The 19496-nt window shown below is 39.6% G+C and overlaps 1 protein-coding gene across 14 annotated transcripts in view; it reads right to left on the minus strand.

Annotated features, from left to right (window-relative positions):
• TJP1 (tight junction protein 1) overlaps positions 1-19496 on the minus strand; it is a 467725-nt gene that overhangs the window by 14086 nt on the left and 434143 nt on the right. For 9 of the 14 annotated variants that reach the window (XM_075857897.1, XM_075857896.1, XM_075857909.1 and 6 more), the window contains 10 exons: positions 18375-18457; positions 15567-15777; positions 13628-13728; positions 12836-13180; positions 10928-11176; positions 9500-10369; positions 7992-8086; positions 6328-6552; positions 1141-1191; positions 49-200 (listed from right to left, as the gene is read on the minus strand). In XM_075857897.1, coding sequence (XP_075714012.1) covers positions 49-200; positions 1141-1191; positions 6328-6552; positions 7992-8086; positions 9500-10369; positions 10928-11176; positions 12836-13180; positions 13628-13728; positions 15567-15777; positions 18375-18457 — 2382 coding nt within the window. The remainder of the gene's footprint in view (positions 1-48; positions 201-1140; positions 1192-6327; positions 6553-7991; positions 8087-9499; positions 10370-10927; positions 11177-12835; positions 13181-13627; positions 13729-15566; positions 15778-18374; positions 18458-19496) is intronic. The other 5 variants (XM_075857911.1, XM_075857908.1, XM_075857907.1 and 2 more) reach the window with 2 other exon arrangements.

Consider the following 19496-nt stretch of genomic DNA (forward strand, 5'->3'; position numbering starts at 1 on the left):
AAACACAATATGAAAAGTGAAAAAAAAAATCATGCCAACACTACCTACCTTCTGAATGTGTATGTTTGGTGTGTGCTGTGTGGTTTACCAGCACTGGTGAAGGATGGTTATACTGGGAAGTGGAAGTAACCTGTGGGACTGGATCATATCTTTTCTCACTTATAGGCCTGTCAGGAGGATCCACTTCAGCAGGTTTTCCCCTGTTAAGGTTTGAGCAATAGCCAGTAAGTCTCAGAGAATAACTGAAAATACACATAGAAGGCTTCTTTCTTCCAATAACCGTACACATATAGAGCGTTCTTTTGCCCTACTTACATACTTCAGAACTGAACATGTAGACATCAAGTGGGAATCTATAAAAAGTAGTATGAAAGATTTCAGTGAGTGCCATGTGTCTGGGATCAACATCAGGGTATGTACCCCTTTAAAATGGTGTAAACCTCAAATAGAACTAATAAAAATGGTGTTTTATAACCTATTCGGAGGTCAAATACAGATTCTTACTGCCTATATCTTCAGTTCATGAGTTCAGGATTTGTTTTCAAACACAAATCCAGTAATTCTTGTATGGCAGGTTCTGGACAGTATACATTCACTCGGATACACTGACAACAACCTATATGCCATAGAGTTGAGAACACAGAATTGAGATGTTAATGCAACAGCACAAACTCGACAACATAAAAGGCGGATGGCTTGTATGTTATTCATTCCAAATGAATGCTATATCTAATCTGCAGGCCTTTTTACTGCAACATCAAAATGCAGCAAGAGAAAGCAGGGGATCAGTCATTACGGAGACGAAATGCAACTCAAGTCTCTTCTTTTTTTGGTTCTGTATACATATCATAAAGGTACGTTTTCTACATACTGGACATACAATCAAATGCCAACTATATCTTAAAAGCATCTCAAGAAAGAATACCCAACTTTATGTGCACTCCTTGTGGTAAACAACTTGTTGTAAAAAAAAAAAATCCTTTGTAAAATTACATCTCCCAAAATACTACTTTAATTTCTGCAGACTATTTTACCACCCTCCTTCTATAAATCGGGTTATTTTCTGGGTGCACATAATGCCGTGGTAAATCTAGAAGGAATGACACCATAAACACAGCCTTATGTTAATGCCAATCTTACCACTTGATGTTCCTTTTCAAGTAGTCATAGCTAGTGTAAGAGCCAAGAAATCTATGCGGTGGCAAAGCAGACATGACAGAAGAATGAAAGAAAAAGGTCATTCTAACTAGAAGCAAATCATCTCTTGCAAGAAATTATATATATTTTTTTTTGAGAAATACTTACAGAAAATCTACCTATTGTAGAGAGACAATCTCCTATGCTAAAACAGGTAACTCTATTAAACAATGAGCAGCAAAGAGAGGATATCGCAGAAAACAAAGAAAAGTCAACACTGAGCAAATGCTAGAACAATTATTAATAAAACAGGACAGTGACAGTAGTATTATTTATAAAGACTACTAAATGAAAGATTGGGCCTCAATTACGCTGCGTTCACATCAGCGTTGTTGGCCTTCCGTTGAGGGGTTCCATCGGGTTAAAGAGGCTCTGTCACCGGATTCTCAAACCCCTATCTCCTATTGAATGTGATCGGCGCTGCAATGTAGATAACAGTAACGTTTTGTTTTTTATTTAGAAACTAATTAGAATAAATCTAAAATTGTTCATAACTTGCTCAAAAATGATCGTTTTTCAAAATAAAAACCACTGTTATCTACATTACAGCGCCGATCAGATTACGTAGGAGATAGAGCCCTTATAATCTGGTGACAGAGCCTCTTTAAACGCCCTCAACGGAAAGGCAAGCGTAAACCTTACCACCATTTCTCTTAGTGGTGACTGAAGCGTTGCTAAAGGTTTCCGTTTGTCACCGTTGTGACAGGGTTCCGTTGTTTTTGACGGAATCAATAGAGCAGTCTACTGCGCTATTGATTGCGGCAAAACTACGGAACCCTGTCACAACGGTGACAAACGGAAACCTTTAGCAACGCTTCAGTCACCACTAAGAAAAATGGTGATGCTAAGGTCATCGCTTGCCTTTCCGTTCAAGGTGTTTAACCCGATGGAAACAGAACCCCTCAACAGAAGGGCAACGATGATGTGAAGAGGTCCTTAGCAAAATTGTCTAACAGAAAAACTGGCCTTGCTGCCTATAGCAACCAGAACTCCACTTTCATTTCTAAACCTGCTCTGAAAAAGTGAAAGCTGCACAGTAATTGGTTGCCATGAGCAACAAGGTCAGTTTTCATGTTATAAAGTCTTGCTAAACGAGGTCCAATGTGTTAATACATTATACGAAGGGTGATCGCACTGAACAACCACACATTGGTTTTGTTGATTTTACACGCAAAGAAATAGTTGTGATTTGTTGCCGTCACGTTAAGCATTTTCACGTCTTCCTAATGTAATGATGTAGGCGACTACATAATGTACAACTATACAGAATGGAGTTAAAGATGGGATATAACATTTTCTATTAAAACAGGGTCAAGTCAGGATTGATTCCATCATGTGATGTTGTAACCAGTAAAGTCTTCTCTGTGTTTGAACTTTTATGAAGCCTAAACTGAAAAAGCTCCGGCTGTCACCTAACAAAAGGCGCTGTGAAAAATATATTCATGTTCTTAATATAAAAGATCTTATACAAATTTAGGTGCAATCACATGTGGCGTATTTGCCTCGCGTTTCCACAGCGCAAAAATATGCTGTGAAAAACTGTAAAATGTCCAATGGGAAAAAGATTCTGCAACTCAGATTTCTCATTTCTTGCGTTGCAAGATATTTTCCCATAGTCCACGTGTGACTGCAACCTTTATCTATGAATTAAAGGTTTTTTTCAGGGTATAAAACAATCCACGAACCATTCGGAAACACACAATTTTTTTTTTAATCAATAAAAAAAAAAAAACATAACATCCAAAGTCTCCCACCACCGGTATCTCGTGATCCAAAGTTCTTACTAGGTTGAGGCAGAAGCAAGTGGGGTATGTGGTACTACATCAGGAGATACTGGCAGCAGGGGACAATGAAGAATCTGTTCACATAGGCATTGCAGCCTCCATTTCCATAGTTTTGGTGGCAAGAAAATGGTTACATGCTGCGCTACTTCTGTGGTCAAAAGTGACAAAGCGCGATTGATTATAGTGCAGATGTGGACAATATATATATAAGCAGCTTCTCACTGCAAAGTAATGTCCTCCAAAACCTAATGAGTATAAAAGCTAGTGTACATAAATAAATGAAGAAGTTGCTCAGGGAGACCTATTTTAAAGTGCACCTATACTTTCAAGAAACTTTGAAAGCTGATCTTGCACTGTATGGAATCAGACTTTCTATTGAGCCCGTACACTGCTCGCTCGGCTTTCTGCGGAAAGCTGAGCAGAAACAAAGTGGCACAGTACTCACCTGCGCGCTTCTACAGCTTCATTTTAGCTATCAGTGGGGGTCTCCGTGCTCGGACCCCCACCGATCAAAACTTCTAACATGCCACTATGACATGTCAAAAGTTTTTTTGAAAGTATAGGTAGACTTTAAATGGCAATTAGAAAAGTAACGAGTAGAGTACTCTTACTGGTGGACATGGGCAACTGTTCCACTTGAAGAATTTCCAGAGGAAATATACAAAAGGCCCTTTGGATCACAACAAAATGTGAAAAGTTATTTTAATTGGTCACTCCTGTGCCAAGTTATCAGTGCTTGAATTGGCACATCTAAAAGGCTACAGTAGCAGTAGTACTGGGTTATCATGATAACACGTTCTGTTCTGACTGGTCAGGTTTAAGCTGGCCATACACATTGAATAAATGGAAATTAATGCGAGATCGGATGACTATCTAATGTGTATGGGGGTCTCCCGACTCTTCCCCCCCCCCCCCATGGTAGATGTTGGTGGAATATTAGAATCGTGCATGTTGGCTTTTAACATGCCAGATACTTTGTTCTTGCACAAGATAAGCCACAACTAGATGTGTTTGGCAAGAGATTTATTTCCCCCTACCCACTGAAATAAACATGCTTGTTTAGCCGAGTGTACATGTTTAGGTAGCTGTTAGCCAACAGCTATTCCTCCCAACGCCATCATAAAGTGTATGGCCAGCTTTAGTGTTATCACAAGGACATGGCTCCAAATCACCATCTATATGATAAGATGCAAACATATACACAAATACCGGTCACTGTTCAATACAGTTAAAGAGGCTCTGTCACCACATTATAAGTGCCCTATCTCCTACATAATCTGATTGGCGCTGTAATGTAGATAACAACAGTGGTTTTTATTTTGAAAGACGATCAATTTTGAGCAAGTTATGAGCTAATTTCGATTTATGCTAATGAGTTTCTTAAAGACCAACTGGGCGTGTTATTACTTTTGACCAAGTGGGCGTTGTACAGAGGAGTGTATGAGGCCGACCAATCAGTGTCCTACACTTCTCATTGTTCCAGCCCAGCATGATCCACAGCACAGCGTGATTGTGCAGTGAAAGTAGTAATAACACGCCCAGTTGTCTATTAAGAAACTAATTAGCATAAATCTAAAATTGCTCATAACTTGCTCAAAATTGATCGTATTTCAAAATAAAAACCACTGCTGTTATCTACATTACAGCGCCGATCACATTATGTAGAAGATAGAGCACTTATAATCTGGTTACAGAGCCTCTTTAAGATGAAGGTAGTGATGGATGGTGATTTGTGTAGATAGAACTCAAAGCAACCGTGATAAACAAGTCAATTCCACCTCCCAACATAACTGGGCACAAGAGACCATAAGATACAATGTCACACAAGCAAACACATCATTTTGGTTTCCACATCTTTTTTTTTTTTTTTAAAGTAAACCATTTTCAGATAAGACTGCATTTTAGATCTCCCAGGATGCAAATGGCCTGTTGAATAGAAACATCCATATTCAATTAAAATGAATTAAGCCTTCCTGCTATCATACGCCATGGTTAATAATACGGATGTTGCATAACTAAAAATACAGTAGAGATGTATAAGGGTATGTGCACACGTAGTGCCCAAAAACGTCTGAAAACCCAGAGCTGTTTTCAAGGGAAAACAGACCCTGCTTTTCAGACGTTTTTTGACCAACTCGCATTTTTCGCTGCGTTTTCGCGGCGTTTTTTACGTCCGTTTTTGGAGCTGTTTTCATTGGAGTCTATGAGAAAACAGCTCCAAAAACGTCCAAAGAAGTGTCCTGCACTTCTTTTGACGAGGCTGTATTTTTACGCGTCGTCGTTTGACAGCTGTCAAACGACAACGCGTAAATAACAGGTCGTCTGCATAGTACGTCGGCAAACCCATTCAAATGAATGGGCAGATGTTTGCCGACATATTGTAGCCCTATTTTCAGACGTAAAACGAGGCATAATACGCCTCGTTTACGTCTGAAAATAGGTCGTGTGAACGCAGCCTTAGACTGCCTGTAGAACATGAAAGACTTGAGTAAGTGTAGTACAAACAATCTGAGTCACATCACAATCGTCTGCACTCAATATTTAATCCACCAAGGTTAAATGTGAAAATGTATCCTACGCAGCCTGACACAGAAGTACACGCCATGCATGTCAGAGTGTGAAAATTTTTGTAGTTATCTTTATCAGCCAAAGTCCAAATGTTTCTTTCAGTTCTGCCTTATCAATATGAAGTCAATAGCCATGAGAATGAAGTGTTAACGCTAACCTGGTATACGAGTAAATGGAATATACAGCCATTAAAGAAATGGAAAAACCAGCCTGTAAAGGAAGCCGCACTCAGTCATTGCAAGTGTTATTTTGGTTACAGGTTCATTCCCCGCAGTAAAGCAATAATAGTTAGTTATAGTTAGTCTAGCAGGGCATCTGAATATACACTGCAGTGTATAATGTATTATAGATACTAATACAGATTATATATGGGCACTATTTATTTTTGCCATCATGTTGATTTAAGATATAAGCTCGAAACTTGGCATAAGAGAACAAGTTGTCAGTTTAATACATATTATAGGTTAGCCAATTGGTATCAGATCTGAATATATATCTATAGTATGGATTAGCCAATTGGTATAGGATATCTTGTGCCTAATGCCTAAAATAAGGAATGAATGTTATCCATACACCTGCAGTGTACGTTTTCATTACAAACTCATGTGACATCACAAGACCATATAGAAAGCCCCAACTTCCCAGCACACATTACGTGAGAACGGAGTCACAAGTACAGCTTTCACACACAGAGTGCTATGTCTTTCACTGCAAAGGGTCAGGATGTAGGTGCAATGCAGAGGTCACAGAGAGACAAGTGCAGCATGTCAAAACGTACTTGGAGGGGTAGCTGTTAAAGCCAAGTTGGCTCTGAGATTGTCCTGGTTTAGCAGGCTCAGGAAGGATGTTTGCAGGCAGAGGTGGAGTGGGTTTGTCAAAACTTCTCCGGTCAAAGTAAGACAACTGCTTCCGGTAGTACTCTTCATCTTCCTCAGGATCATAATTATTAGAACGTACAATATCCTCTGGTGGCTTCATTTGAGGTTTTTGTGGTTCAGGTACTCTTAAGAAAAGCAGTAAGAGATATTGCAAGAAACTGCTTACCACACAAATTCAGAAATACACATTTACACTTTAAAAGGAGCAAAAATAGATAAAATGTAGACTTCTAAAATGACAAGGATTTTTGTTGCGCAGATTTTTAACATGCCAAGAATAGCTATGCAAATTACCAGCACTGCAGGACAGCCTTCTGGGTAAATCAAAACTACAATCTAAACAGAATGAAGTACTTATCTTATGTTTTATACACTATACATGAAATTACCCGCTAAATAAGCCTTCCAGATATCCTGTAAATCACATGGGCAATAACACCACCACCAAAAAATACAAATGCAGATCAATTAACGCCTAACACTTGCAACGCCACTTTTCTGTAACATAACAAAACCTCTGATCCCCCTTCTGCATATTGTGATGCTTCCCTTGCTCTTAATGACATCCTGTATCGGCGAGGACGCCGTCACAAGTAGTTACAGTATTCTCTTTTCTGGCTCCTAAGTGACATAACGCTGCTTGATGGTCATCGCCACCTTAGGCTTCAGCTGCGGCCTAGCACAGGACAGTAGCGAATCTCCAGTACTGCCCTGTACAGGTAAATAAGACGAAGGCCTCATGCACACGGCGTAAATACGGGTCCTTTGTCACACGTATTCCACCAGTATTTAGGGACCCATTTTCTCTGCACTAATTGGCAGTCCCTTCTCTCTATCAGTGCTGGAAAGAGAGAAGGGGCAGCCCTTTTCAGGCAGAGCTTCCACAGCGATTTAAAGTAAAAGTAGTTCATACGTACCGTTGTCTTGGAGACGCGTCCCTCTTTTGACATCCAGTCCGACCTCCCTGGATGACGCGGCAGTCCATGTGACTGCTGCAGCCGGTGATTGGCTGCAGCAGTCACATGGGATGAAACATCATCCCGGGAGGCCGGACTGGAGGAAGAAGCAGGTAAGTTAACTTTTAATACTATTAACTTCAGCGGTAGTTACTGTCCCGGGTGCTGAAAGAGTTACTGCCGATCAGTTAACTCTTTCAGCACCCTGGACAGTGACTATCCCGTGACATTGCCTAGCAACGCTCCCATAATTACGGGTCCACACACGTAGCCACTCGTAATTATGGGAGCCCCATAGACTTCTATGGGCCTGCCCGTGCCGTTATTACGGCCTTAAATCGGACATGTTCTATATTTTTCAACGGCCCGGGCACCTTCCCGTAAGCAAACGGGAAGGTACCCGTGGCCAATAGAAGTCTATGGGCCCGTAATTACGGGCGTTTTTACGTTCGTCTGCATGAGGCCTTAGGGGGCAAAAAGAGCTCAATGAGTGTGACCAAAACTGAGGCTTTCGTTTTTTGCCTGGAGTAAGACGTTAAAAGACTTTAAAATATAGAATCACTGAAAATCTACAAAAAAATAAATAAAACAATAACACACCATCTTACCTATAGGTTGCTTTTTCAGGATCATAATGAGGCAGTGGAGCGGCTTTAGATGCAGTTACCGGAACAGTTATTGGTTTAGGTGCAACCTCCGGGGCCTTAAAAAAATAAAAATGGAAAAAAAAGGTTTACTTTAAGATGCTCTTATAACACTTCTATTCCTGTAAATAAATAATTCAAAGTAGGTAGCAATTGAATAAAAACTGAAATGTAGAAAAAAAATATCTTTATAACTTATGTGGATATTTTATTAATTTACTTGGCAAACAAGCTTGCATTTTGTGCGCTCTTATTTTTCCCTATTGAAAGTGTAATGAACTTTTTTTTAAAAACAAGTTTTAACCCCTAAAGGGTGTGGCCTAGTTTTGGACCTTACTGTGTTATTCCATTCTTATAAAATGATGACATATCGCTAGGATACGCCCATACTTTATAAATCGGTGGGGGTCCAACATCTGGGACCTCGACCAATCCGGAGGACGAAGGGGCCGCAACACTGCACAGCGGTGCTCCCAGCTATCCAGATAACTGCAGAACGCACATATTTCAGTAATCCCTCTGCTGTTTCTTTTAAATTTTACACTATTCATGATTGTTTTTGATTTTCAGGGAAAAGAGGGTTAATATTTTCAAAAGAGACGGGGACCATAAACCTGCTCTCCTCAATAGGGTAGCATATTGGATTTTTAAGTTGGCTATGCGTGTTCCACAGGGGCTGAACAAGAGACCAGATTTCATTTACCACTACTGATTATTCATTGCTACCTCTGATTCTTTGTATGTATTTATATAGAAGACTATGATTTGCTCACGAGTCATCTGACTTAAAATGGTCGTAATGGTAAATAAATACACTTGTCTGCTAAACTCACATTAGGCAAGGACTAAGAACATGTTATGTTAGAAATGTATAAGCGGTTACTGGATGGATCTGAAATTGTTTTGCCAAGAAAGGATACCAACTATGGAATGTCAATGGAGTGCTGGATTTTCTCCAATAAGTTAGCAGACTACTATCCACGCACCAAGAGTTTATTAGACACATGCAGGGTCTGGTGAGCTGATAAACTTTATTTTTTTGAAATTCTCTTTTTGGAGCAAGGATTGTAGAATAATATGATACAATTCTGGATTGCTGCAGGACATATTTATGTATCTTAACATAATGGCTGCAAATGAATATTCATGAGGGGTTCCCCCCTTGTCCAGCCTTCGAATACAGGATTTAGCAGCGGATTGGTCCATCCTGTGACTTCACATACTCTGCTGAGCGACACTGAATCTAAAAGGTCAGAGCTCTCACTGCAGCTTCAGCCTTCATTCATTCGTGTCAAAGAGAATGTTAATAAAAAATGTCAGATCGATAATAAAGTTAAAGATCGAACTGTATCTATATAGCTGAATGCCCACAAAGGAATCAAACTTTTATGGGTTAAATCACTAAAATTGGTGACAAAGTGCATCTATTAAACCCAAATCAACAGTAACCAAATATGATGTAGTGGCAGTACCTTTAAAGCGGATATATCATTCATGTCCTTTGTTTTATCCCCCTGAACCGCTCGCTTATTTTCAAACATCTTAACTCTGGTAAGCACAGACTGTGGTTTCATGGCTGGATCTACATCTTCACTCACAGCAGCTGGTGGAGGTAAAGGTTTGTTACTGTTCGGCAGAAGGTCTGACTTTAACTGTGCTGGAGGCGGCATGTTTTCTACTCTAGGAGAAATATCATATTGTCCTTGCTTCGTATTAAATCCCTGGGAAGGACTATGTTCATAACCCCTTGGGTGCTGATCAAAATATGGTTTCGTTTCAGCAGGCCGAGAAGTGGGCACAGAAGGAAAGGTTTGAGGCTCTGGTTTGTAACGAACAGGCATATCGAATTCTGTCGCAGGGGGTTCTTCATAATGAATTTGGGGTCCTTTAAAAGGTTTAGATGGACGAGGTCGATTGTCATAGGCAACAGGAGGTGGCTCCTCGAAACGAGGTTGCTGTGGAAAATAGCTGCGCTCAAGACTTTCTTCTGACTGCTGCCTAACACTAAAATCCCTATGCTTACTATCAAACTGTGGTCTTGGTGGATACGACGACTGCTTATCATCATAATAACCCCACTGATCATCATAAGTAGGCACATGATCATCACTATGTATTCGTGGGTCATAACTGTGAGAAAACTGATCCACATAATCTGAAGTAGGGTCATGTCTGTAAGAGGAATCATATTCTCTGTTCATTGCTTTCTCTGCGTAGGATGGCAGGGCATCAACGTTAATGTTGGTGTCTCTCTCTGGTCTCTGATGACCAATTACTTGTTGTTTTATTAAGTAATTATGTTTAGGATTCTCTTCCATAGGATATGGCTCTTTTCTGTTTACCTGTAAAAATGAAAAAACAAAAAAAAGGGAAAATATACATAAATTACTGAAAAAAAACAAAAAAAACAAAATAGAATTCTTCAATTCAATTCAATAGCCACAAGATGGCAGCCTTCATGCAGTATTCTCATGCTTCTTGGAAAAAGGTGATGATGCAGTGCAGGTGAATTATAAAGAGATTAAGAAGTATGTTCCAGGTATTGAAAATGTTAGATGTGAACTATATAGTGAACCTAAACTTGCAACAAAAGGTAATGTACAAAAAAGTAAGAACTTCAGAAAATGGGAAGAGTGCATGCAGTATTAGAAAGCCATGCAAGGGAAAAATGCAAGCGTATTAAATTCCAGTGATTTAGATGCAGCCTAGTGAACTGCTTTAAATCTCCAATCTAATTTATTATCTACCTTTATTACTGCAAGTACTGGATCAGCCATGAAATGCTTTTCCAGTACCTCTAGTATGTCAAGGTTTAGAAGGAAAGTGTTAAAGAAAGAGAATCTTGGATGCAAGTATGACTGGAAGTAGAACAGACTGGTGCAACAATGTAGTACAGGTACCTTTGCAGGATCTATGTGGACAGGTAAAGATGGAGGCTCTTGGTCTCTTAGCATTATGTGAGCTGCCTCCGTGTTAGGTGATCGCATTGGGCCAGCTTGTGCTTGGTAAGAGCTGTAGGGGGCAGGGTTGGGATCCTCCAATCTGACATTATTTAGGTTTACATTAGGATTTACAGCAGCAGTTGAAGTTGTAGTGTTTGTATCAGACGGCAGAGAAAGGTAAGGGGCAGCAGGTAAGGCGTCTGCTTTCTGTGGAGTGTGTAAAATAATTTGTTCACTTTCAAAACAAAAACAAAAACGACAAAATGCAAAACACTGTCCTAAGGCAGAGTTCACACTAGTGTTTCCCTTTTACATTAAAACGGACGCTCATTTCGTCTTCCATTGAAAGATTGCTACTCCATAGCCACAGAGAATCTGAATTCCCTATGACTGCTCTCCTGGTGCGGTCAGCTGAATATAGGCACATAAACGTTCTGTTAATAGTAAATAGGGCACTTAACACAGAAGGTTATAAATTAGGGCCCATACTCCCCCTCCAACATGCGAGTCAGCCAGTGCATGCCAAGGCCGTACATCGGTCACATGACAGCATCCTCCAATAGATCTAATGCTGTACAATGTCATGTGACTGCTGCACAAAACATTCCATACAACGTACAGACTGACCGGCACCCACAATGCTTACATGCGGCTCCACTATATAAGTGGCCTATGTGTGGAGCAGGAACAGAACGAACAATCATGTTGATCAAAATCAGGTTTAACTATTTTTTTTTTTTTTTAAAAAACCTTCTCATATGATCAATTATAAGGCTGTGTTAACACCAGCGGTCTTTCCGTTGAGGGGTTCCTTCAGGGGAACCCCTCAACGGAAAGGCAACGCTGATGTGAACAGGCCCTAATAGATGCTTGGTCAACAAAAGCTTTGCAAGAACACAAAGAACACCTATTCATACATCTGTAAATTGTAAGTATACAAAGTGCTATCAATGGTTAGTAAAAATACAATAGGCTGACTTTTTACAATGCTGCTTGTAAGTGAATTTTTTTTTTGTAAACTTAAAAAAAAAAAAATTTAAATAAATAAAAGTACAGAAAAAGGAAAAACATAACCGTATACAAAAAAGTAGACATTGCAGGGAACCGGTCACATTGAATACGTTGTCCAATCTGCAGCCATTTTCTAGAACAGGAGCAGCTGGGAAGATTAATATACAATTGTAGGAAAATATTCAGTTTAGCTTGTAATTTATTAATTGAAATCTCTGGTTGCTGGGAGTCCAGTGGGCGGTCCTACTCAGTGATTGACATCTATAACTGTATGCACACGCATATGGGGAAGTAAAAGGACAAGTTATACTGAATCTTTTTCCACAATACTATACATTAGTCTGCTCAGCTCCTCCTGGGCTATTGCATGCTGCCCCTAGTTTGGACATCATGTTCAATGTGACAGGTTCTCTAAGTGAACGTGAAAGCTTAGGACCTCTCCAATTTCACAGAAATGTACTTCAAGGTACAACGCAAGTATAAAAAGGTAAACAGTATTTTAACATGCAAAACGGTTTTGCTCAAAACTGATTCTGCAAAAGACCCATTGTGAGAGATCGACTCAAGTACACCCACTGGAAGTTGTATTTTTTGAGCTGTAGCGATTTCATTTAAAGAAAATATAAACTAAATCACAAACGCAACTGATGAAAAAGTTAAAAACTATGAAACCACTAGTTCCTGCCCGCAGAGTTTTCTACGCTCTGACTTCGTTTAGTGCTTTTTAAATACGACCAAAAGTATATAGAATGTTTCTATGAAAAACCGAACAGAAAAAATATATACTGTCTAAAAGATCAGACAATAATTATATAAAAACAAATCAACATGCAGAAAGCGTTCAAGAAGACTTACCTGTTGGGAAGGTACAGGTTTATATCCTGGAGAATCTGTTCTGACAATTGGCTGTGGTGGATATGATGGATAAGCCTGGTTGTCCTGATGATGTATCCCTGAAGTGTCGTCACGTACAGGTTCCGATGAGCGTGTAATGGCAGACTCTGGCGGCGTTCCAGCCTCATCATTAAGGGTCTCATCCAGGTCCTGGTCAGTGTAAGCTCCTCCTTCTGTGTCAGTATCTTCATAATCTGAGGTGTGCCTGCTATCAGTGCTATACATTGAGTATTCACTACCTGGTGCTGATAAGTAGGATAGACGGTCGTCATGCAAATCAAGATCATCATCTGTGCCACCTTCTGCCTGCACCGAATGAAGCCAAGTTAGACCAGGTTAGTAATTCGAGCTCTGGAATTTTGCTGGAGAAGTCCAGGATTTTTATTTAGTGTAAACATTCAACTGTTTCTTTACCAAATCCTTTAGAATGTGTCTAATGTCAATTTTAAGTAACTACTGTAAATTGCAAAAAGCTATCTATTCTTTATGATCACACGTGTTTTGTGGGACATCGCTGATTTATGAAGCTCATGTATTCCAGATACAAGCCGGAAAAGGAATGATGCTTTCTATTATACACTAAAAAGTATCACTTGTATTATGCAGGACATCTAAATCAAAGGCAATTTTAGCAGATTGATACATTTGCAGCTTCTGTAGAGTGAATTCCAGGCACTGCATTCTAGTGAGTATGCTGAAAACATTGCCACAAACTCATGCACTAGTATACTAAAGGACTGGAATAATTCTTACTTTGCCTTCTGAGACCCAAACCAGCTGGTTCTGTTGTTGCTGAACAGCTTCTTTCAATGCTCCGTACCAGCCATCATTCATAGAATTTAAATTAATGGTAGCTGGAAAGAAAATATCGATTTACTGAAGTCATCTCGAAAAAGTTATTAGGCATAAAATGATATACAGAAAACTGACCGTGTGGGCATGAGAGGGAGAAAACAAGTGGAAATGGAACGGAGGAGGAATAGAAAGGTTTTAATGACATGGGGTTGGTTTCATACGAGAATCATGAAGGCAGAAACGCGAGACATGACCCTGATCACATCAATGACTTGTGATGCTAGTTAGGTTATGTTCACAAGCGGCAGAGTTGTCCATGCATCTACAGAAGGCTGCAACTGCAACATGTGCATGGATTTCTGCAAGCCCCATTCAGATGATTAGCAGTCACAGAAAGAGGGTAAAGAGTAGGAGAGTTTTAACAGCAAGAAAAATGGTGTCTAAACAGGATGGTAAGCGATTAAAAGGGTTTTCAAAGACATTTAGAAGGCTAGATGCAGGCAGGGAATGTGCTAGAAAAAGAAATACTTATCGGTAAAATCCCCGGCCGCACTAGCGCTGCCACTACGTTTATTGTACAGGAAGTGATGAAGTTCCGTTGGATCCATGCGACTGCTGCAGCCAATCACTGGCAATACTGGCAAGGACGGTGTGTCATCGTTGAGGCCAGTGATTGGATGGAACGGGACATCATCACTTCCTGTAAAATGAAACGGTCCTGGGGAGACCACCAGGTGAGTATTATTTATGTTGTTATTTCAGCACTTCAACTTCATGCAGTCTGTTTTTTTTTTTTTTTTTTAAATGTCTTAGACAACTCCTTTAGGCCGGAATCACACACACATTTTTGATTATGTACTTCTGGCAGTTTTTAGCCCAGTTTTTTGAGCCATGGACAGAATTAGATCCAAGAGGAAGGAAAGGTATAAAAGAAAAAAACTGGCGATTCTCCTTTTTTTGTGTGTCCACTTCTGTGTTTGTTTAGAGAAAGATAAAGGCTTTTACGGAATATCGTCAGTGTTCACCCAACGGCGAAACTTGCCAAGAACGCATAAGTAGAGAGGAACAGCGCCGATAAGGGGGATTTTCCTTTTTCTCAAATTCTATTCACTTCTGTGTTTGCCTCAAAACACGGAGCTAAAACCTGCATCAAAAGTGTGTGTGATCCCGGCCTTAACCCCTTAAGGACAGATCCAATGTTGATCTTAATTACCAAAGGAATTTTTTTTATTTTCTCCTCACCATACTCAGTCAGCCATACATTTTTCATGTCTATGTAGTTGCTTGAGGCACAAGCTGTAGATTTTGTAGACATCATATTGGGAAACGTATAAGTCAACTTTTTTTCAAATTTATTTTTTAAATGCATGATAAACGCAATTCTACCATAGTTTACATGATTTTAGTCGCCATTTATCCTAATTGACAAGATAATATTTTAGTTTAATACGTTTTTTAAAAATGAATTAAAAAACTATTTTATTCACTTATTTTTTAGTCTTATAAAGTAATGTCACATTTATGCCTAAAGTATGCCCTAACAAAGACACACTGGATAACTCTGGGGGGGCCTTTGTAATCGCAATGCCAGGGAGATGACAATATCTATATCAGCACTGCCATAATCATCGATCACAGTGAGGAAAAGGTTAAACGACCGTCCTTCAGAAAGAAAGCGATTGAGCGGGCACAGTTTTGTTGTCCTGCCTGATAATTTGTCACGTACATGTACTTTGGGAATGGGACCCTTCCTACTCCATACATGTTCCTAATTATACGGGAAGGGATTGATGTCTGATCCATGAAACACAAAGGCCACCCTAAGAAATGTGACCGAAGACATTCTGTTTGGAATTAACATTTTATAATCTGTATCACAACGATCATTTTCACTTACTTGTAAAAAGATGGTGATTATTTTTGCGTAGTTTATGTGAACGTTCAAAAAGTTTTCTGGCACTTTTGCGAGATTCAGGGCACAACCTCGTTCGCATAGTTTTCACACCCTGCTTGGAGTCAGGGTTAAGGAACACTACTATTGGATACCACTGTGCATAGTTCAGGCGGTCTACAGCATTAGGAGTCACATCAAGAAGCGCATGTTTATCCTAAAGAAACAATATAACTGCATAAAATCAGAAATCCTTGCACAGATAATCGACACTACTCAAGTAAGGAAAGGCAAGGTTACAACGTGTACAAATGAGAGCCACAGCCTTGATGTAACAAAGTTGGATATAAAATGAGATGTTTTTAAGATGGTACTTCAAAATAAAATAACTGCTCTACGTGTTTGACGAGCTGATTTTATAATAAGCAAATGTTTATTGCACATCTTGTAGGTTTTGAAAAATGGAAAATTATAAAAAAAATAAATAAAATAACTAAAGCAGAGCAGTCTGTAACCCAATCATTGCTAATTAAAATGTTACGAAAGTGAGAAACAGTAAAAATAAACCACTACATTTATATTAACCCGTTAGTGACCGACCCATTGTGTTTCTACGTCGGTCACTAACGGGCCTTATTCCGATGCCATAGACTTTTTACGTCGCGGCATCGGAATAAGTAAACAGAGCAGGGAACGGTCAGATCTCCCTGCTCTCAGCTGCTAGAGGCAGCTGAGGGCTGGTCGCTGCTCTGCCGTGTGAGATCGATATTAGTATCGATCTCACACGTTTAACCCCTCAGATGCGGTGCTCAATAGCGAGCACCGCATCTGAGTGGTTTTGGAGAGAGGGAGGGAGCTCCCTCTCTCTCCCACCGACACCCGGCGATACGATCGCCGAGTGTCTGTGTCTCTAATGGCAGCCGGGGGTCTAATAAAGGCCCCCAGGTCTGCCTGGAGCGACTGCCTGCTAGATCATGCCGCAGGCATGACCTAGCAGATGCCTGTCCGTGTTAAACGGACAGGCAGTAATACACTGCAATACAAAAGTATTGCAGTGTATTACAATAGCGATCGGAGAATCGCATATTATAGTCCCCTAGTGGGACTAGTAAAAAAGTGAAAAAAAAGTTTCATAAAGTTAATTTAAAAAAAAATGTGAAAAAAAATGTGAAAAAAAATGAAAAACCCAGCTTTTCCCCTTACAAACTGCTTTGCTATTAAAAAAACAAAATAAAGTTAAAAAGTTACACATATTTGGTATCGCCGCGTCCGTAACGACCCCGACTATAAATCTATAACATTATTTAACCCGCACGGTGAACGCCGTAAAAAAAATAAAAAACTATGGAAAAATTGCTGTTTTCTGTGAATACTGACTTTAAAAAAATGTAATAAAAAGTGATCAAAAAGTCGCATCTACTCCAAAATGGTACCAATAAAAACTACAAGTCGTCCTGCAAAAAAAAGCCCTCATACAACCGCATCGGCGAAAAAATAAAAACGTTACGGCTCTTCAAATATGGAGACACAAAAACAAATCATTTGAAAAAAAAGCACAAATTTGGTATCGTTGCAATCGTAACAACCCGCTGAATAAAGTTATTGTGTTATTTATACCACATGGTAAACGGCGTAGATTTAGGACGCAAAAAAGAGTGGCAAAATTTCCGATTTTTTTCTATTCCCCCCCAAAAAAAAGTTAATAAAAGTTAATCAATAAATAATATGTACCTAAAAATGGTGCTATTAAAAAGTACAAATTGTCCCGCAAAAAACAATACAGCTATGTCGATGCAAAAATAAGAAGGTTATAGCTCTTGGAATGCGACGGATTGAAAAACGTAAAAAATAGCCTGGTCATTAAGGTCCAAAATAGGCTGGTCATTAAGGGGTTAATGGAATAAAATGAGTCAATAACACAGGATTACAAGCGACATCTTAATTGTTTTGTATTATATTCATAATACTAAAGTGGTATTCCCATATTGAGCAATTCTGACATATCCACAGGATATGTCATAATTACCAGATAGGTGCATATCCCAACGCTGGTATATGTATTTAGTGCTTTTCATAACTTCCATAGACTTTAATCGGAAGAGCCATATGCAAGTAAAGCCACCTTTCCATTGATTTTAAATGAAATTAATTGTGTGCAAATGGCCGCTAGAAATCAAACAAGGGTCACGAGATACTCGTTCTCCTGATAGATGAGGGTCCCAGAGGTGGCACCCTGCTTATCAGGCGTTTATGCCATAAACTGTAAATATGCCATACATGTTCAAGATGGGAAAACCCCTCTGCACCAACTGGTTCTATACTGCCCATGCAGCATATGCTCTAGAAGTTTAAAAATGTGATGGGCGCAAAACATGTCAGATTAACTTAAATAAATCTAACAGTGACATGTTTGTGCAAGTTTCACACTTAACTAAAAAGTAAAAATACTGTTAAAGATGTAATCCCTTAATTTACAAAATGATGTGCAAATTGATATTTCCCTGCACCCTATTGGCTGAATCACCCTCACATATATGCCGTTAGCTGAAATTCTCCACTTACTAGAGGAATTCAGTAAAAGTAACTTCCTAATATACAGACAAATGCTCAATGTATGCAACATTTCATGTGAAAATTACAGAAGAACCGAATAATTCAATTTATATATGACATTAGCTAAAATGTTTCATTAAAGCCTCACTTCACATGATTCATCAGCGTGCATCAATTTCACATGGTCAAACTGTGTGCTATATATGACAGATGACCAGCACTGCCAATTTCTCAAAACATCTCACTGTATTAATCACTTACCCTGTCAATAATCTGCTTGATTGTATGAAGACGAATGATCCCAGAGCTCCGCTGGTCAGTACCTGCATCTCTTGGTTCACTTCCTAAAGAGAAAGGTATTTGTTATAGAAACCCAGACTTTAAAAGCAAAGACAAAATGCCTTACATTAGAAATTTATGTGCGCTCCAAAATCTAAACATCTCCTTGCTTTAACTATAATGTCTGGGCATGCTTATATCACTATTTTCAGGTAATAGGATCATTTTGCCAAGAGTTTGCCCCACAAGAATAATTCCCAATGAGAAATAATGGCAACAGCATCAACTATTTATGGAAGTCAGGCAATCTCTGCAAAGAATGGTCACTGAGAAAATGCAAGGATCTTTTATATCGGTGTAAGGCACAAATCTAGGCGGCCAGATCTCAGATGTGTATAGGAATGCACTCGTTTTAGTCTTCTTGCAACCCATTCTTTTCTCCAGCACAAGGATTCCCAGGTGTAATCCGCTTAGAGCTGCGCTATGCAACTACTGAGAAAAGGATTTCATCTAAAGCAAAGCATGTTAAAGGGACACTAAACATACAAAATATCCAAGCAATTCCTCTCTTATCTATTTCTTTCCTTTCATCCTATTTAGTCTCATATTGTAATTAATACTGAGAAATATGCAAAGAAATCTTCTCTAAGTGTTCCAGGAGATCATCCATTTCTCCGCAACTCACAATCGTGTATCTGGCTGTAAGAAAACTGGCTGCAACAGGAGCACCCCCCCCCCCCACCGCTGTCTGCAGTAGGGAGCACAGATCCTAAATATCCACCCTCTTAACTAAGGCCCACCACTTAAGGCCCTTTTACACTGGCCAATTCTCGGCCAAACAAGCATTCATAGAACGCTCGTTCCTGATAAGTACCCTGTATAATCACGGGGCAACGATCAGCCGATAAACGGGCAAATGCTCATTCATCGCCTGATTGCATAGTTTTAACCGCATAAACTTTTATCGTTGTCGGCAGCAGATCTCCCTGTGGAAAGAAGAAGGCATGCTGCCGACATGATAGAAATGTATGGGGATGAGCGATCTCAGTAACGAGCGCTCGTCCCCATACTAGCTCCTTGTCAAAGGAGCAAATGAGCGCCGAT

The sequence above is a fragment of the Rhinoderma darwinii genome, chromosome 3 (genome assembly GCF_050947455.1).
Source record: "Rhinoderma darwinii isolate aRhiDar2 chromosome 3, aRhiDar2.hap1, whole genome shotgun sequence".
Classification (NCBI taxonomy): domain Eukaryota; kingdom Metazoa; phylum Chordata; class Amphibia; order Anura; family Rhinodermatidae; genus Rhinoderma; species Rhinoderma darwinii.